At 41.0% G+C, this 21,309-nt stretch overlaps 1 protein-coding gene across 1 annotated transcript in view; it reads left to right on the top strand.

Annotated features, from left to right (window-relative positions):
* The window catches only part of gfra1b (gdnf family receptor alpha 1b), a 43,262-nt gene extending 35,564 nt beyond the window's left edge, over positions 1–7,698 (top strand). Inside the window, exons 7-9 of the mRNA XM_066665078.1 lie at positions 1,954–2,153; positions 4,694–4,738; positions 6,418–7,698. Of these exons, the coding sequence (XP_066521175.1) occupies positions 1,954–2,153; positions 4,694–4,738; positions 6,418–6,555 (383 nt within the window). The 3' untranslated portion in view covers positions 6,556–7,698. The remainder of the gene's footprint in view (positions 1–1,953; positions 2,154–4,693; positions 4,739–6,417) is intronic.
* The last annotated feature ends 13,611 nt before the right edge of the window (positions 7,699–21,309 follow it).

Here is a 21,309-nt window from a genome sequence, read left to right as displayed (position 1 = left end):
ATAATTTAGCCCTCAAGCCTCCTTTATATACCTGGAATGACATCATTAACTTTGCTTATGAGATTACTGGAACACAGTGCCAGGGGAATAGAGAGAGCAGATATTGATCGATGGGTTTTTGTGCCGAGAGGCAGACATTACACTTAGAGAGTCACTGATGCAGAGTGATGAAGCACAATGGAACCACACGGATTCTGAGTCATTGCGTCACACTACGTCACTGCTGCTGTACTCCAGCCAAAAGAGCCATACACTCAAAGTTTAGATAGCTGTACCCACTTCACCGGAACATAAAACACACCCTCCCACACACACACACACACACACACACACACACACACATATACTGGTTTTTACACACAGCAAGGACAAAAGGCCATACATTGTGACATACATACAAATAAATTGTAATTACAACAACATGTATATGTATCTACCTATACATTATATTACAAATATAGATATAGGACGTTTGTGTATGATATATATTCTTGCTCTCTGAATTTATTTGGGTGTAATATGTGTAAAGACCTTGGAATTGTTATTGTGTTAAAATGTCATGACACATAAACTACAAGAAATAGCCCAGATTTACTTCTGTTAATTTACTAATTTAGAGATTTACATTATTATTTTCATAGTTCTCTTATTTATTAGAATCAGAATCATAGCCAAATTGGACCCAGGCCCATCCAGTCAGCCATAACTAATCCCCATATGCAAGTTTATGCACCCTGATACAGTATCCTTTCTGGCTGTTCTGCATGTACACACATGTCTGTGAGTTGATTTCAGAGCTGGAGAGTGAGGGGAGCAAGGCACACAACACACTGACACACTTCCTGTGAACAGTGTAAATACTGCAGCGGAGCATATGTGTGTGCTCTTACTTCATGCTGATTAACTCTTTGACACGTTCATGACACTTTGAACACCTCCTCACATCTGAATATAATGGAGATGCCCACTCCCTGGTGACAACATTGAAGTCCACCCCCTATAGTCTACAAAATGGACTCCTAAACAACGCCACCTCCTAGTCATGGATATAGAGCCCTGTTTAGAAGGCTTGCATTTATGGAGGGAAAGCTGTGCTCACCCACTTTTACCAAAGTCCTCCTTCTGCATTTGTCACTGGTTAGAATACGGCTGAATCTCTTCTGAGCAGATTAACATTAGTATGTTTGATGTTACATATTGTGGCTGTCCAATGTAAAACATGTATCTCCACTTTGTTAATTTATTTACTACATAATTTGAACAGCTGTCCTTATACTGTGTGAAACATTACTCCAAAATGACTTATTTTACATTCTTATATTCTTAAGGTATTCTTTTGTCATTTTTATTTATGTTTTTTTTTTTTTTTGGGGGGGGGGGGGGGGGGGGGGGGGCTGCAAAGAAGGTTTTATAGCATAAAATGTGAAATATTTAATTCACACAGAGTAAAGCTTATATACTGACTGAAATATGAAGGTTAACACACCTAGTAATTAACTACATAACAACACAGACATGTCTTAACCTCTTGTAAAAAGGGCTTTCATTTTGTTGAAGTACATCCTGGCTTCATTTTGAGTTTGTGCTACTACTGACATGTTGTCAGTGCCTCGTGTGTCCTTTATGATTTTTCCACAGATTAAAACAGAACGTCCTTTCAAGGTGGTTTAAAGAACATTGTAATGATGTTGTGTGTTATCATCTAAATATTGTCCAGCTCTCCTGAGGCCTGTATGTTGGGATAGTAAAGCTCCTGTGTTGAGACTGTGTGCAATGTGAGGATCTTTATCAGCTTATCGGCTCTGGCACTGAATGGAGTGGTGCAGCCTATTAATATTAGCTCCACACAAAACAAACAGAGATGAATGTAATTTCTCTGTCAGCACAGTAGCTGTGCGTGTGTTGGGTGGTAATATGCACCTGTGTCTCTGTGTGCATGTGTTTCTCCTGTAGGGAATGCTATCCAGGCCTTTGGGAACGGCACAGACGTTGGGGTGTGGCAACCGCAGCCTCCGATCCCACCCAATGCCCTCCAGCCCAACCCCCCTCACAGAGGACAGGACAGGACCTCTAACGCACTGGATGACCAGACGCTGTCCAATGTGCTGGACCCCAGCAGTGACCAATTATACAGCTTCTGTGGAAGTCTGCAGGTATGAGGGGACTCGCTAACCCGCGAGTTGAATTCAGAGCGGCACATGTTTTATCCTGTATTTTGGAGGTTAGACTTTTAAGACGATCATTTGTTTGAGAGACACAAAAGTTCTGCTTCTCTCCCTCAGCCGGAGGGTGGGGCTGATACTCCACGGCTTCTAAACAAAGAACGCGCTTCTCACTGGTCGTCACTTTTGTTAAGCCAATCAGCAGCCAGGATTTAGCTGTCTATCATTTAATGCTGTAGCCAATTGCACCAGAGTCCCACCCACAGGGGCTTGTTTTGCGGAGACCCTGAGAGATATGGTAAAGAAATGAGGAATCTTAAACTGATAAGATTCTTTCACTTTATATCTCATTGTAATTAAAGAAAAATATAAAATAGTAAAGCAGTTATACAGTAATACAGTATTACAGAGACATTGTAGATGAAGTCACCTGAGTGACGGTAACACAGTGTGTGTTCTTGTAAGTGACACACAATTAGTAACAGCTGTCCATTAGAGCCCCTCCGAGTGGCACTGAGTACTAGCGCAGGTCAGAGGTTTTGTTTTTTTCTTCTCCTGGACACTTCATCGCGTGTGAGTGGAGGGGGGTGTGGAGGGGGGTGTACTGGCCAACAACTGACTGCCACAGCTCAGTCAATGTGTGCAATGTTCTGTCTCTGCCTGATATACACACTCACCAACACTCCCAGAGCAGCGGTGGCCCTTCACAGCCGGTGTGTGACCTGTGTTGACTTTACAAACAGCCGGAAGCTTGTTTACAGATGAAGCTTTGCATATGATGCCATTCACTCAGCCACTGAGTCGCTCACTTTTGATTGATGGAAGGGGACTGTCACAATGATAACACACACACACACACACACAAGCCCCTGGGGTTGAAATGAGATATATCAAACTGCCAGAGCTGCCATGTCACGCCTAATTGGCTGTCGCATTAACATAAGGAAAAGCCTTAAGCATGAGCTACCCACCCATAGCATTTCTCCCTTCACACCAGCAGCACTGAGACTGAGAGCATATCTTCCTCCCTCATCTTCCTCGTCTGACTCCGCCAGACAGAGATGAGGAACACACCCCCAGACTCAGGGAAGACTCCCTTTATTACCATGAGGCCTGTTGGGAGATCAAGATTTCACAACTTCCAAAGATGATTAAAAAGTGGGACTGATATGGGGATGGTATTGGTATCAGCAGAAAAGTCTACCAAAGATATGACTGCCGTTGCAGCTTTGCCGATATTTACAATGTGACTGATGATTCTAATCAAGTTACAGAGGTTAATACAGTGTTCAATTCTGATAAATATAGTGTGCGGTTTTTGTCCAAACTGGGATTCAAAACTTTTTAATTAAACAACTTTTGAATAAAAAAAATATTATGCTTAAGATAATGCATAAAGAATATGGCATATTCAATTAAAAGTTTCTTTACTGTAATAAACATTTGGCTAATCGTATTTATTATTAATGCGGCACGGTGGTGGCAGGTTGTGTCGCAATCACACAGCTCCAGGGACCTGGAGGTTGTGGGTTCAAGTCCCGCTCCAGGTGACTGTCTGTGAGGAGTTTGGTGTTTGGTTGAATAACTGAAACAAATATAGCAAAAGAAAATAAATAATAATAAAATTCACCCACTCTCCCCTTTAGGTCTCTGTTAATTAAGACTGACAAAGTCACAGTTTCCACAGTTTATTGATGTTCACGATGTCAGCATCAACTCCACATAAAAGAGACCCATGAAAAATATTGTCTACAACCCATTTCCAAATCAGTGCATCCCTTTCGAAATATTCCAAATGTGTAGACCTTTACAGCTGAATCTGATGGCCTTAGATATACTCCCATACCTTTAGTGCAACTATTCATCATATTGTTTTAATAGTGATAATATGATTTATTAGCAAGCGCTGTTTCTTCAGCAGGAGAGACCTCCGGGAAGGCCATTAATCATTCTTTCCCACAATCCTATTCCCCTAGAATTAGTTCCATTCTCTCCATTGTGCAGCAGGTTTATTATGTTCTAAAGTCTCTATGGAATCACTTTATCATGCCACCAAATCCCATCTCCCAGCGTGTGTGTGTACGGAAAGTGAACAGCACAGCAAAGTTTCATAAAAACCGCCCATTATAATGTATTGGTCTGTCACACACACTAATGCAGTCACTGCTACTGGAACACAAGCACACACACAAACACACACACATTCACACAGCGAGAGACCGATCGATCGGGGAGCAATAGGCCCGGCGAGGGTTTACTGCAGTCACTGCAGCCTATAGCACTCATTATGGTAACATTATACTTCTTTAGGGGAGCTCTACCCACAGGGCTCACTGACCACTGCTAAGAGCAGACCATTACCCTGCTGGCCTGAGTCAGAGGAGCCCGAAATCACTCTCACCTGCAGCTACAGCTGGAGAAAACATCTCTGTCACTCAAACCTAATGCTTCCCTCTGTTAATGGACAATTCATTCAGTTTCCTTTGGTCTCTTAATCGTTTTTCTCTGTCATTCTCTCTCTCTCTCTCTAGGCTCAGAAACTGATGGTGAATGCCACAATGCAAGTTCTGTGCATGGTGAGTTCATCTACTGTTTAATCTCTTAACATTTCATATAATATAGTACTGGATGACGTACCGATTTACTTTTTTAAATGTGCATGTGTGAGTAGCTTATCTTGCAAGGGGGCGGGGCATGGTGTGGGACAGGGGGCATGTGGGTGTGTTTGTGCGTGTATTAAAAGCTGTTACATGTTTGTTTATGAGCTTTACTGAAGGCAAGGTAACTCACAAAGCAGGCATAATGAGGTTCATTCAAGAGCAGGCAGAGTAATCTAAGGTTTAATTGAATGAAGTTAGTGTGTGGAGCAGACCAGTTGAGTTTTCATTGCTCCACAGTAGCTCACAGAGTGGGCCATCTTAATGATTATTACACAGATGTAGCTCCCAAATGGACTGAGAAAGTTTTAAATGCAAATGATTAGCTCCCAGTGTGGGTAGAATGGGTTTAATCACACTGGAGTAGCATGCAGAGTTGACTGAGTGATTTTTTTAAATTGCCCTGCAATACCTGGATTACTGACCACTAATGTTTGATTCATAAAAGAATTGTTCTCATGAACTGATTCAAATGAGACAAAATGCTTCTTTGTGGGCATTTTTGCAACGGTACAAAGGATTCTTTGAGCAATTGCCATAGAAGAGCCACTTCTGATTCCAAAAGGACCATATTTGTTAAAAAGACGTGTTGGAGATGTGTGAGTTGTGCCATACACAAAGTAGTCTCAGCCACAGAAGCTCCGCCCACAAGTTCACAGAGAGTCTGATACAGTGCATTAATCTGGCCTCACTGTCAGGATTCAGCCGGTTACATTCTGACTAGCAATATGTACATTCACATTTACGAACATCCGTATATTGTTTTTGTACTGGCTCTGGTATTGGTCCAAAGTGAACCGCCTCCATCTACACATTATCCGAAAATAGCAGACTTGTGATTGGTCCTTTTGCATGTCAGTCAAATTTCTTATCTTCTAGTAGTTGGCGGTTCTTAGCGATATTAAGTGGTGACACTATACACCAAGCCTAAATAAGGGTTTAATAAAGATTGCTTAAAACACAGTAATGGCTCAGTCTCATTACCCCGCCTCCAGTGACATCACAATGACATTATGATTTAACTCTTCGGATGATCATATATTTTCATCATGTGTATTAAAACCTATGGTCTACATTGTCAGGCCCTGAGTAAAAGCTTTGTGCCCTTTAATAGGCAGGGTCACATGAAATTTTGAATGGAACATACTAGATGTTATTTTAGATGCAACACAGGACACTGTTGGGACAGACTCTAAATGTCTTAATCACAACGACTTGTAATATGCTGGATTCAATAAAACTAGGCTTTCCAAGTCTTTTTATCTTTACAGTGAACAAGGGCATGTAGATATTTTTTATAACCACTGTCTGATTTATTTAGGTCAATGCACTTTTATCTCATTACAGTTGTGTATTGTCTATGCTGATCAATGAGGGAATCTGTCCTGTGTTACATTATATCTCTACCCAAGGAAAAGCAGAAGTCATGAATGACCACTTGGAAATTAATGAAATCTCACATAGTTTTGTTTTTAGAAAGTGTTCTTTATTTTTTTAGCTTGCGTCTACTTCATTTAAAGATTAGATTTCAGTGTTTCAGTGTTTTCAATTAGCTGATGAAATAATATATGAGCACTTACCTTCCTGTGTTTCTACAGGACCCTCCCCTGGCAGACCCCAGCAGCTTCAACGCTATAGCAGGAGGCTCAGCTGGCTTTGCCCACTCTGTGTCGGCCCCTATGCTGCTGGTGTTTCTGTTCTCTACTCTCCAGCTCCACAAGGCCCTGTTTTTGTAGCCGAGCTCCTGTCAGACTGCCGTGTATCATACTCACCACTCTGTCGTATTTGATCTTCTCCTGCAAGTGATGCTGTATGAGGTGTGATGTCTTCATGTGCTAAAGCTGCTTTTTCTTTCTGACCAATGGAGGACGCGTGATGATGGACGGTAATGGAGCTACTGACATGGACAAGAGTGGGGTCACTTGAAAACCTGTCTTGAAACCTGAAACTGGATTTGTCTAACATTCCCAGTGGGGTGTAATGTTTTGGAAATAACATGTTTTCACTGGCCACTGTACTGGTCCATAAAGGTTGTTGAGAAGGAGCTACAGTGAAAAGTGGGGATCACTAAAGGCAATCAGAAGACCCTCAAACTTCTGCCTAACAGGAACAGACATTAATTTTCTCTTTCAGAGATATCAGAGACAAGCTTGTAAACTCTTGGTTTCAGCCACTCACCTCTCAGAAAAGCACCGTCCAACTTTTCTTCTCCATTCTCTCTCTCTCTGTCTGGCTCTAGCATGACTGAAACATAAGGGGCCATAGGACTCAATGTGAGAACCCCATGCGAGACACAAAGAAAGTCCTTATAAAACTTCAGAACTGATCTAGTGCACTCATTAATACATTCTTTCAAACCCAGTGATGCTATATAGAACCACTTTTGCATAATACTGCCAAAAAAAATCTGTTCAAACAAATGAGCAATTGATGGGCACTTCAAAATTAAAGCTGATTATTCATTTTTAATTGTATGAAAAGACCAGGGTTCGTGTTGTGGAAATTCTCTCTTCTAGTTTCAGATTCAGGACACAACCTAGAACACAAACTCAAAATTAAGAATAAATGTGTTAAAGAAGAATTTCATTGAGGAAATAAAAGGCTAAAATTATGTGTGGTTCTGGGCTTAAGAAACCCTTTCCTGTGTTGTATACGGCGCATCATAATGCTATTTGATTATTCTTTTATGACAGTCTCCCTGTCTCTTTAATCATTGGTCATCATTAGATTTGCTCATTGTGATAATTATTAATGCCACTATATGCCATTCTTCCCATTCACAACTGCACAAGTCTATTAATATTTGTCTTAAATTACTTCATAATGCTGCTTATGCATAAAAGACTAATCCTAGTAAATATAATATTGTGATGAACAAAAAAATATGCTATGATTATTATTCTTTTTCCACATTATTTTCACAATTATTGTTTTTTTTTTGTTTGTTTGTTTTTTTATTGCAGAATATTTTTTTAGTATGTATTTGAGCTAATGTTAGCATTAGGTAACTAGATCTGTTTCAATAACCCAATCCCACTAAGCTGGGAAGGGGGAAACTAGCACAGGCACCTTCCTTACGTGAATCTTTTCAAACTGCCAACAAAGCAGCGTTATTAAACAGCTCAACATGCTTGAAGGAGAGCATTAACTGCCAATACTGTTATGTGAGATAAAAGGCACCCATGTAGGCTGTCATCATGCTGAGTGATGGGGAGGTGGAGTAATCTTTCCCACTCATTTGTCTGTTCTCTTGGACTCCTGGCTTCTGATGGCTGAAGCATCACTGGAGATGATAGAGTCATCATTGAGCCACGCAGCTGCCCCTACACCACCAGTGTACATTTATTCTGTTGTATGCATTTTCTGCTTGTCTAAACACTCAACAGCTCTAAGGAAGGAATGCAATAGTGAGTGGAGGTCGTCAGTTTTCTTACCGTTACGGACTTGTCTTTCATTTAGTGTCACGTAACTGACGATTTCTTTTGAAAGCTCAGCATTGACTTCCTTTTTTTTTTGGTGGGACAGGGGTTAATCCATTCACCTGCTTGTACAGAAACAGATTCTTTTGTTTACAATGCCTAGCAATTTCTTTTGCAACATATTTAGCCCATCAAAGCCATAATGTCATTATCATCTGAAGTGTACAATACCATCTGATGTGTTTTAAAAATGTACAAGAGTATTGCAAAACAAAATGTACAAAGGTTGATTACTCAATCGACTGTACCCCTATGTAAAATGTGCTGTATAGTAAGTGAACATGGTTTCTCTCACTCACTCTCTCGCTCTCTCTCTCTCTCTCTCTCTCTCTCTCTCTCTGAAATGAGGTGGCCTAAAAGCATTTTAGCATTGTTGTGGTACTGTTAACTGTAAGAGTAAATAAATAAAGAAAAACACATGTATAAATACAGGGCTGTAAGAAACGTCAGGAGGCTGAAGAATACATTAAATACGTCAAGACACGTCCCGTTAATCTCTAATGTGTTTAACATTTCACTCCCTCATTAAAAACACTTTATTTATAAATGATTCAACCAAGGACTTTCCACTGAGGAAAAGAAAACAACATCCACAAAAGCAGGGCTGTTATTTATGCTTAAGGGAGATCTCTCTCCCAGATAGAAATTAGTATTACAAACAAAGAGAACACTGTTAGAAGCAGAAGAGGCTCTTTTTATAAACCAAGCACAGTAGATAAAACAAACAACTGAATCTATGATGTAGGCTACTCCAAATATTCATTCATTCATTCATTCATTGTCTGTAAGCGCTTATCCAGTTCAGGGTCGCAACGGGTCCGGAGCCACCTTGAATCACTGGAACACATGGGCGCCGGTCCCTCACAGGGCGACACACACACACACATGGACACCCTTGAGTCGCCAATCCACCTACCGAAATGTATTTTTGGACCATGGAAGGAAACCGGAGCACCCGGAGGAAACCCATGCGGACACAGGGAGAACACCTCACAGACAGTCACCTGGAGAGGGACTTGAACCCACAATTTCCAGTTTCCTGGAGCTGTGTGGCTGCTATACTACCTGCTGTGTCACTGTGTTGCCCACTCCAAATATCAATATAAAAGTAAAGGGAATAACATATTATATAGTTACAGTGGCACCTGTCATGAGGTGGGATTAAAGGAATACTAAGTAAGATTTGTTTGTTTTTCTCCTAGGTCTCACCATTGGGTAATTCATTTATAGTTAAAACAATATTTTGGTGTGTTCCTTTAATTATGCAGCAAATGGACAGTCAGTTCTTGAGGCTAATTTGTTAGTAAACGTAAGCATCCAAGAAAATCTGGGCCCACTGTAGCGATCAAAAGGTTTTGGTCAAACAATCTCCAAAACAACAGTTCTTGTGGGGTGTTTCCATTATGCAGTGGTTGCTACCTTAACAAAAGTTGACAAATAAAGAACAACAGGTAACCAGGTTCATGGATGGACATTAATGCCCACTAATGTGTGAGGTGACCAATGGCTAGCCTGATCTGGTCTGATCCTGCTGAAGAGTTACTGCAGAACAAACTGCTGAAAACGTTAATACAGGCTGTTAAAACCCAGTGCATCACAGCTTGTGACAAGTCAGAGTGCCCACGCTGACCCCAGAGCACCACTAAAGTCACCTACATCAGGTGTATTAGCATCAGAACTGGACCATGGGGCGATGGAAAAAGGTGGCCTTGTCAGATGAGTCACATTTTTTCTTTTACACCGTGTGGATGGCTCAGTGTATGTGCGTCACTGGGGGAAAAGAATACACCGGGATAAACTGTGGGAATAAGGCAAGTTGATTGAGGATGTGTGATGCTCTGAGTAATGTTCTTTTGGAAATTTCCATTTAGGCGGCACGGTGACTTAGTGGTTAGCACGTTCAAGTTCCCATCTGGGTGGAGTTTTCAGGGTTGCATGGGTTTCCTCCGGGGTCTCCGGTTTTCTCAGTCAAAAAACATGGAGGGTAGGTGAATTGGCTTCTGTTTAATAACTGAATGAGTGTGTATGTGAATGAATGTCTGCATGTGTGAGTGAATGAGTGTGTGCCCAGATATGGATTGGCGCTCTGTCCTGGGTGAAATCCTAGTGCCCGATGCAGTCCTCCAGGTGGACGGTCGTTCCTGGTCGAGAGTACGCTGTGCGCGTTTGGCTGCCACTTCTCGCCAGTGTGTGTGGATTGAGTGTTCTGAGCATTCTGAGCAGTGTGGATTGTAAAGTGTCCTTGGGTATCTAGAAAGGCACTATATAAGTGTAACGATAGAAATACTTCAATTCATTCAATTTATGTGAATGTTACCTAGGAATTTATCACCAATCCAGACATTGTTCCAGACCAAGAACACCCCTTTATAGAAACAGTTTTCCCAAATGTAAGGTTTTTCAACCCTCATTTTGTGCATGATTTTTATAAGGGCCCAGGCAACACAAATAATGCAATTCACACTGAACATTTACTACATCACAAAACAACATATAGTTGATATAGACCACTTTTGAATATTCAGTCTGGGTTGCAGCGTAATTAAAATCCTACACAAGGTGGATCTAAGTATATGTTCATTTTGTGTTTAAGTGCCTGTTAAAATGAGTTTATTTCATAAATACTATATTTTACTGTGGCCCACTTTTCTGACTGGTGACCCATCCAAGGGTCATGACCCAGGGTTTGAAAAACCCTGCCCTAATGGAAGTGGCTTCTTCCATTGGAGCCTCTTTCACACATGAACTCAGGTGAATTCCTAGAGAAACTTCATTGGATATTGTGTCCGGAGATGTCATGGAGTTGTCCTTTCACACATGCAGCGCATAAAGGGAGATTTTCTATGTCAGACACGCCCTTGCAGTGGCAAATGTGCTTAGCCATGGTGCGGCACCTGTGCAGCGCATGCAGGAAGTATTCCTTTAACTTTAGCAGCTTTGTTCACACATGCCCTGACTCTGACTTTAACCAGGATCTCTACGAGGGGACTAGCAGGATGAAGTCCGGATAAAGTCCGGGACAAAGACAGCTCCTCTAGGTAAACCAGAACATTTTGGGGTTTCCGGGCACGTTTAAAAGGGGCATATGATAATGCACTCCACCACACTGCAGTAATTGTCAAGAAATGGTTTGAGGAACATGACAAATGTGTTAAGTGGCCTTCAAATTCCTCAGATCTTAATATGATCTGTGATCTGTGGGATTTTCTGGAAAAACAAGTCTGATCCATGGTCACTGCAGTGCTGAAAATGACCCCCCCAATGTGTAATTGTGGAAATATAAAATACACAAGCATTATAATTAAAGCTGCTCAAATGTATAGAGGTCATTTTGTATTAGGTCAAAATGTTCTAAAATTGGCAGCACAGTAACCCTGTAAAGGTCATAAATGTACAGAGACGTAAATGGGATGGGGTTATAAAGGCTGTCTCTGTATTTAGTGACGTCCTATCACTTTGATGGATGACTCAAGTTTACTCTCTCAGCTGTAAAAAGCTTAATGCACTGTTTGTTTTAGATGTGGGCGAATAAAACACGCAGATATGGGTCACCATGTGCCATAAAAGACATATAAAAGGTACTTAACCTCAGAGGAGAAGCTTGTGAGATTCAAATAATTGAGACAATGTAGTATCACAAACAATCACAGGAGTGAAATGTGTGGTTACCTTCGTCGACCACACCTTAGAGCCTTATCCAGGGCCATAATCGAGCCTGGCCTTTTCAGAGCAGAAAGAGATAGAGTTTTCCAGTATTGCCGTCCTCTGAGCCTCAGGGCTGTGTTACCTATGACGTCCACCTGCATTGTTGCGGATGGAGAGCTACCTCAATGTGTGTGCTCTGCTTATCAGCCCGTATTTTCTCAGGACTACTAGCAGGCAGGATTAAGTGATAATAGGGGACACGGCATGATTGCCAGTCAGATCACATCAGTTCCATCCACCGGAGACAACAACACACACAAGGACACAGCCTTGTCCCCAACACACACTCCCCAAACACCAGACTGACGGACAACCTTTCCTGTAAGTTAACAACAGCTGCTCGTCATTACCTCAGGCAACATGACGGGACATGTGTCCAGGCATGAGGTCAGGATTATACTGAAGGGATCGTATCATGAGAAACCAAATTAGACGAAGGGGTTCATTAAGTAGTTTACCCTGCTTTGTTGCAAAAACAGCATCTATTGCTCTCAGAAGGCTTTATTCTAAATATTGGAATATGTCTGTATGGATTAGATGGCAATGAGAGCATAGCGAGGTCAGGTACTGGTGTTGGATGATTAGTTTTAGCTCACTAACACTACTCTTACTCACTTCAAAGGTATTAAATGGTGTTCCACTCCAAATAATGAAATTCTTAATACTTAAAGGGAGCATCTACGATTGTTTGGAACTACAGTTCTCTCTGCTTTGTTTATGTTCAGAAGCTTTGTCTTTTTAAAGGTGGAAAGGTTTGTTTGAGGAAAAGTTTACTTATCGGTAAGTTTATATTCACAATTTGAATTACCAGAGAAATTAATTTGTAACTGGAGTTGTATAGTACAGGGAGGGCCATTTATATGGATACACTTTAATAAAATGGGAATGGTTGGTGATATTAACTTCCTGTTTGTGGCACATTAGTATATGGGAGGGGGAAAACTTTTCAAGATGGGTGGTGACCGTGGCAGCCATTTTGAAGTCGGTCATTTTGGATTCAACTTCTGTTTTTTCAATGGGAAGGTCATGTGACACATCAAACTTATTGGGAATTTCACAAGAAAAACAATGGTGTGCTTGGTTTTAACATAACTTTATTCTTTCATGAGTTATTTACAAGTTTCTGACCATTTATAAAATGTGTTCAAAATGCTGCTCATTGTGTTGGATTGTCAATGCAACCCTCTTCTCCCACTCTTCACACACTGATAGCAACATCGCAGGAGAAATGCTAGCACAGGCTTCCAGTATCTGTAGTTTAAATAAGTTTGGTGTGTCACATGACCCTCTTCCCATTGATAAAACAAAAGTTGGATCCAAAATGGCCGACTTCAAAATAGCCACCATGGTCACCACCCATCTTCAAAAGTTTCCCCCCTCCCATATACTAATGTGCCACAAACAGGAAGTTAATATCACCAACCATTCCCATTTTATTAAGGTGTATCCATATAAATGGTCCCCCTCTGTACAGCTGTTTCCCAAATTTGGAGATATTTCCACATTAAATAATCTTATTTAATGATTAGGAGAAAATTTCTCTGCCATGAATAGAGCAATAATATCATCTTGGGTCATGTTTTTCAATGTTTGGAGTCCTCTCTGTTGTCTAAAATATTCCAGATGCCTTTTCACTGCTGTGAAGGAGAAAACCTGGCATACTGGACCAAGGTGCTATTCTTTTTTAGCCATTTACTGACACCAGAGCTTTAAAAACACATTAGACTGGTTTCAAGCATGCAAAGAGACCTGAGAGCTAGCAAAATGTGGGGAAACATCATCTGAATTTTATAAAAAGGTGAAGTTTTTTTTATTATTATAAACATGAACATCGCCTTTAAATGTTTAATCTAAAACACTTATTGTAAATCTCTGAGAATGTTTCTTCACAATTTTCTAGCCCTCCAGTCTGTTGGCACACTGGAAAAAGCTCTGGTGTTTGTATACAGCCCTAGCTCAGCAAATAGGGAAAACAAAGTGTCTCATACTGAAATGGCTCAGACATCTTCTCTTAGTAGTGCTTGCTGAGAAATGGCATTTGGAGGCATTTGAACAGTGGAGAGACATGAGAAATGTTGCAAAATATGAAAAGACAATAGGAAGTTGCTTTATTGCTTTGCACCTGACTCTAAATTCATGATGCAAATGCTGCAAAACCAAACAGCTCAAGTTACAAATGAGAGTCTGTGGTAATATTAATAGTGAATAAAAGCTTACAGCCAAGTTAATCCTCATCTTCAAACAAGCTACAGTCAGTTCTTACTCAAACATGCAGTTCCTCTTTAAAACATGTGGAGCTTCTGAATGAAGTCAAATGCTATGTTTGTCTATGTCTTTGTTGCCTTTAAGCACAAAAGCAGGTCAAATGTCATGTAAAAATTAATTAGGATTGTATCTGCTACATAAACATGCAGAAACGTCATGAGCAGACTTTAGGGAAAGTGAATGAAATGTGAGAATGTGTCAAAGACAGAGCCTACACAAGGCGCAGGAAAGTGACTTTATGCTAAATTCATATTGCAGAACAAAAACTGAGACGAGATTTAATATGATAAGGCCGTCTATTGTGAGGAACCCCAATGCCTCATTGAGACCTGCTGCACAGATCAGCATCGAGCCACATTATGAGCTGCTAAAGCCATTGAAAATCAAAATGATACGCTAGCAAATAAATGAATGATGTTATGAGGAGAGCTGCACTCTGTTCCGTGCTCAGATAACCGCTCAATAAGAAAGCAGAGCTGATTAGAAGGCAATACATTCCTGTATACACCTTTATCAATGCAACAGCTTAAAGCCTGAGCGAGCGAGCGAGAGAGAGACAGAGTGAGACCCACCATAAAATAATGACTTCCCTCAAATAAAAGAAAGGAGCCAAGAACAGGAGACAATGTAATCAGAGTGCAGTGTCTACTATACGAGAGAGAGAGAGAGAGAGAGAGAGAGAGAGAGAGAGGAAATTATATCTAATTACTTCACCTCTGAACCTGGCGCCTGACAACATCGCCCACTGTTTTTCAGAGAACACTTTTCTTTCTTCCCCCCGCCCTGTTCCCCGCAGCCCCCCTGCTGCAGCACTCACCTTTAGCATTTCACAGAAAAGTGCCACTTCCAACATTATTACCTGGCTTTTTTATCTTATTGTGCGCAGTAAATGTCAGGCTGTGTGTATCTGGGCTGAGGGATGTGCTCCGAGTGGCTGTGTGTGGAGGTGATTTCCTCCAGCGCAGGAGAAGGGCACAGGTAATAAGCCGGATAATGATTTGACTCACTGATAATGTTGACAATGTACAAAACCCCTCTCTTCTCCGAACTCAAACTAGAGTGAGATGGGGGGTCTCTCTCTCTCTTTCTCTCTTGCCACTAAGTGAGAGTGGAGGGGCAGTCGGACAGAACGAGAGAAAGCGAGAGAGACATTGGAATGAGAAAAGGGAGGAGAAACAGAAGAAGAGTGGCAGAGGGTAGAATGTGAGAGAAGAGAGGAAGCTAATAGAGAAAACAATAAATATGAGAGCCAAGAGAGAGAAAGTGACTGAGGGAGTGTGAGAAGAATTAATGAAGATGGAGAAAGTGACAGACAGAGAGAGAGACAGACAGATCCATTAAAGCCATGACACATAACTCACCTCAGGATGTTTGATCTGAGAACAGAGGCCTTATTGAGGGGAGGAGACAGAGAGAGAGAGAGAGAGAGAGAGCAAAAGAGAGTAAAACTGGTAGACAGAAAGAGTGAATAATGAGTAACTGAAGGAGAAGAAAGTTAGGGGGAGAGAGAGAGAAAGTGGGTGCAGACTGTGAGACTGACAAAGGGAAAGTGAAGACAGAAAATGGAATGTAAGGAAAAGAGTAAAGTGGAGAACAGAAGAGAACTGGAGAAAAGAGTGAGCAGGGGAGAGAAATGGTGTAGAGAGATGAGAAAGGAGAGAAAGTGGGATTGATTAGAATTACAGAGAGGGTGAGACCAAGATAGAGAGTATATATATAGAGAGAGAGACAGAGTTAGAGAGAGAGAGAGAGAGAGGAGGTAGAGAGTTAGAGAGAGAGAGAGAGAGAGAGAGAGAGAGAGAGAGAGAGGAGGGAGAGAGTTAGAGAGAGAGAGAGAGAGGAGGGAGAGAGTTAGAGAGAAGAGAGAGAGAGAGAGAGAGAGAGAGAGAGGAGGGAGAGAGTTAGAGAGAAGAGAGAGAGAGAGAGAGAGAGAGAGAGAGAGAGAGAGAGAGTGGAGAGAGAGAGTGGAGAGAGAGAGAGAGAGAGGAGGGAGAGAGTTAGAGAGGAGAGAGAGAGAGAGAGAGGAGGGAGAGAGTTAGAGAGAAGAGAGAGAGAGTTAGAGAGAGTGGAGAGAGAGAGAGAGAGAGAGAGGAGGGAGATATGTTTAAAAAGGAGAAAACGTACTCTGCAGGCAACTGAGATGAAGAAAAACAAAATTACTTGGAACAGGAAGAAACAAAAAGAAGCGGGAGACAGTGTTTATGTGAGTCACAGAAAGCTTTTCATATGTGCGATAAGAGCAGCGCTGTCGCTTCATGCGCAGAGCCACAGAAGATCAGGCGACAATTACAGAACACTCACAGCAGAGAGAGCAGACGAAGGAGAGAGGATTGGGGGGTGGGGGGGGGGGGGGTTAGAAACAGAAATGGAGTGCAATAATAACAGAGGAAAATGCAACCAACATGCCATGACTCCTCTGCAATCTTCCTGACTCCAGCCATGATGAAATTCCCACAAAGTTCTGCCTGGAACTCTGAAGCTGGAAGATGATAAAGCAAAGTGATGCCTCAGAGCAGCTCATGGACAGCTCACTAGTGGCTGCTAAAGAGCCTTTTAACCCTGCAGGCTTATATTTAGCCTTTTCAACTGCACAGAGCATGTGTCTGCAATAGCAGGCTTCTTATTCCGCTATTAACTGAAATAATATCCAGTAATTAACTAGTAATAAAAGTGCAGTAGGCAATGAGTACTAATGAGACTGAGGATGGGACGGTCCACATCCTGACCCTTCTAGTTAAAAGCGAGAATTAAATTGAAGTATTACAGTAGGGCTCTTGTGTGAATCAACGTTTCAATTGCTATATCTGATCACAATGGGTGATATCATTTACACTGGTTTTAAAAAATGAAAAAGATTCCCATATTATTTTGTTAAAACAACAAAATAATTTTGATTTGAAGCAAAGTCCTTACGAAGCACCAACAGCTACTCAGATAACGTTATAAACATATGGTCGCTGTCCAATCAAAAACAGGTATCTCCCAAAATAGTAACTTTACAGGAGAAGGAATAATCTGTTTAACTTCAATGGAAGTGAATGTAAAAAGATTATATTCCAAGTCATTTTGCAGCATTTTGATTGGTTCATTTATCATGAAATATTCACACAAGGACAGCTGCTGTATTCAAATGTAGTTAACTACAAATCCAGAAACACAGTGATACATGTTTTTAATTGAACAGTGACAGTATATTAATACATTCAAATGTATAGGCACCAGATATAATTATTGAACTCAGCTACTGTAAAATGGCAGATGTTTAACTGTGCTTTCACAGTGTGTAAAATGTCCATTAAAAATGGGACACACTAAAGCAGCTGCACATGAGGTTAAAAAGTCCTCCAGCTTTGGGCTATGGAGCTACAGTCAATACCTTTGGGATGAGATGGAGGTTTGTTTGTGATAAACACCAGCACTTGACGTGACAAGCGTCCTCTTAATGTAGGAATTAAATCAGCCGATACTCTGGCAATTTAGTGTTCCGGAGTGTGAACCCCCAACCCCCACCTTTAGACTGGACAATCTTGAAACCCCCCATACTCTAAACAGCTGCCAATTCATAAAAGAGCAGCACTAGGACATTGAGCTGGGACAGGAGACATGAGTCAGAGGACAACTGAAAAACACAGGGGACTCTTTGTTCCTACAAATGAAAGTACTGTCTAGCCCTTAGAGCAGCCAAGCACACAGACTTCTGCTGCCCGTCCTGCTTGCTTATTTCAACCCACTCAAAAGCACCAGTACAAGTAAGGCCTTTGTGACCAGGTCGAGTCCGTTTATGTCGTTTGCTGTCAACGAGCAAAAATGACCCCTGACATAAGAAGGAAATGACAGCAGGAGAAGGAGGGCCCAGATGGAGTGCTTGTCTTTAGTGCTAGCTCAGCTGGCTCTGAATTCTCCATTCTGAGTTCAAGGAGCTGGGAGACACAAAAAAAAATAATATAAAAAAGGCCCAGAGTGAGCTACCAGGAAACAAAGCAGAACAAAGGAAAAGCTAAGTACATATGTGGTGTCCTCACAGCAGAAGAAAGCCTCTAAAACCTGAGGGAGTGGGAAAATTATTATGTAGGAGCCTTTCTGTGATTGACCACGAGCACATTTCACTTCACAGAGAAGAAAAGCATCAGACTACTCGGCCCACAGGTAAAGCATAGCTCTCACAAGATGATGGCATTTCGGTTCAGGACGCGATCATAAAGCATTCTCAGCAATCCAAAATGCATTCATATTTGTTCATTAAACTGTGTATGCTCCAATCGTATTCTAACATGAGCAGATGCACATTACACTGAGCCTTCTGATGTTCATCAGTGTCATCTTTTGTGAAAGTCTAAGGCCAAACTCACGCCTTGTTCAAGTGCATGAAAATTTGAGTCTGACAGTTTAAGAATGTAAAAAAAAAAATCTAAATATATTACAGCAATATATTACTATATATGTATAAACATATAAAACAAATAATATTAACTCCTGGGAAAAATCGGTACAAAATTGGATGCAATTGTATATTTTTTTATATTCACTAAAGTAATATCCCAGTAAACAAGGAACGTCCCTGGACGTTCAAAATAGGTCTAAAAGTAGTCTGCCCGTCAAGGACATATTTTAAACGTCAATGGATGTCCAAAATCCATCTTAATAAGTTAGTTAAGTGGTGACCAATCGATAACGTCAGTGGACGTCCAAAACGCGTTTTATACAAGTAATTTATTTCGGGACCAATTAATAACGCCAATAGACGTCCAAAATATGTCTAATAGTCGTCTTTTCAATGTCTGTGTTTGGACGTCTTTTCAACTTTCATTTTCAACCTTAAGAGAACGTTGATTAGACGGCAGTCATTACTTTATTTCAACGTTGAATAAATGGCTAATTGTTTACTGGGATTACACTTTGCTTTCATTTTAAATGATATACTGTATATACATAGAAAGAAGTGAAATATATATATATACAGTATATTCAAACCGAAAAAGGAAGGATAGTGTGAGTATTGAGAAGTTTCACTACAAATTTACTTAATGTGGAGGGTATGTTTTGTTGGGTGTGATTGGACTTGCTCCATTCTTAAAAGCAAACAGGCTATTTTACACTTCATTGCAAAAGGCAGGTTTCCTAGACTTTTTTCAGCGTATCAATATGAATTGGCACCTCAAGGCCTTTTCACACCGAGTCCAAAACTGACAGACTGCGACGCTGTGTCAGATTTTGAATTAAAACCTGTTCTATTTTCTGCGATTTACGTGTGCATTAAAATCAGACAGATCAGAGGGTCGTTGTCATGTTTGCAGACCAAACAAATGAGCAAGAAGATGGAGGCTGAACAGCTCGTTGTGTTTGTAGGAGCTTTTCATAACACAAAGGCTTAAAAAACAATGAACACACTGACGTCTAAAATAAAACTGTATAATACCTTTAAATTAGAGTAGCAACAAGCAAAAGCAGAGCTTTGAACTCCCCCAGTGACCTTCAGGAACACTGCTGTTGTTCTGTAGACTGGGGTGGATTTATCGTGTGAAATCGTGGGAAGACGCTGGACTAAACGACACAGTGTATAGAGACAAGAAACCCGTCTGACTTTAAAAACATCTTACAGTGTTTGAACAGGCCACAGAAAGGGTACAGGGATCTACATGCGATTTTCCTAAATTTGGCTAATAGGTTTTAACTAACTACAAGAGGCCACGTCTACATGGGAGCAAACAGTTAGGTCATTATAGCATAGTGGATAGCATATATTAGCATAGTGGTATGCAGACGCAGTGTCTCAGGTGAGAGACTGAAGGCGACAGGCATACATTAGGCCAGAAGAGATAGGAGATTGTGTAGGGATTTGTAGCAAAGTCTGCCACATCCTTGTTGGATAAATTTGGATTTAGCTGCTGTGTGCTAAGGGCAGCCTTCAAGGAATTGTCAGAGGTAGCTGAAAGGGCAAATCAATAGTTATGGCTAAGAAGGACACAGGATGGTTGGGAAAGTGATTGATTGTGCAGGTGTCACAGGGTGGGTAATTATAGGGAATCTTTAGCATTTGCTTAAGATGTAGCTGTCCATGTTTCATGTAAAGTCCACATAGAAGTGGTGGGACTTACCATGCATTAATGGTGCCAGTAAGGCTAGGTACAGCCTTAGTCACCATGGAGGCCAATGTGGGTCTACATGTAAGAGGCTGGTTAAAGGCTCTTTTAAATCCAAAACATTGCATATAAAATTCTGAGAAAAAATTCAAGTTTTCTTTTGTGTCTTTGCTAGATTATTATTCTGTTTGCGCACTGAAAAAAAGCTCTGGTGTATGCACACAGCCCTAGCTCAAAAACGGGAGAAAACTAAGGGTCTCAGTCTGAGTTCTCTCCCTCCCTAGAAGTGGCATTTGGATTTTGGAGAGACTTCCTACGATTAAATGTTTGCTGTTACAGATTACTTAAGGTGGAACTGACTCCAAATTGGGGAGAGTGTTAACTGCATGAAACTAAACACATACCAAATGAAAACAGCTCAAGTTTCCAATGAGATTCTGGTGGTAATTCAGTGAAAACCGTTCATAAAAACTATGAAGTAAGTTAAATGTCAGCCATGTACATGCTACACTTGGCTTCTGACTCAAACATACCCTTCCGCCTTAAAAGATGCTGAGCTTCTGAACAAAAACAAACATGAGTTGGTGTTGTTGCTGTGAGAACAGTTGTTTTCCAGAATCGCTATCATTGCGATTATCAGACCCCACTGGAGTCATGGGCTTAAATCATGACCCATGTGAAAGGTTTGTGAGGTAGTAGGTGCTTAGGGGTGTATGAAGATAAGGTAAGGCCTATGCGTAACCTGGTGGATTTTGTGATGCTATGCTGTATAAATATAAATTAAAATGAGGTCAACAGTTTAGAACATTGCATTGCATTTCTGACTCACAACCCTGTTGTACATGAATCAATGCATTTTTACATAAATGATATGTATGTAAGGCCCAGTTGGCAATGCTTGATTTCACATGCTGAAACTGATTCCTCAACTGCACTCAAATGTCCACTTGTTTCCATGTGG

This window comes from Hoplias malabaricus, chromosome 3, assembly GCF_029633855.1.
Source record: "Hoplias malabaricus isolate fHopMal1 chromosome 3, fHopMal1.hap1, whole genome shotgun sequence".
In the NCBI taxonomy this organism is placed as follows: domain Eukaryota; kingdom Metazoa; phylum Chordata; class Actinopteri; order Characiformes; family Erythrinidae; genus Hoplias; species Hoplias malabaricus.
This window is presented reverse-complemented; position numbering and strand designations above follow the sequence as displayed.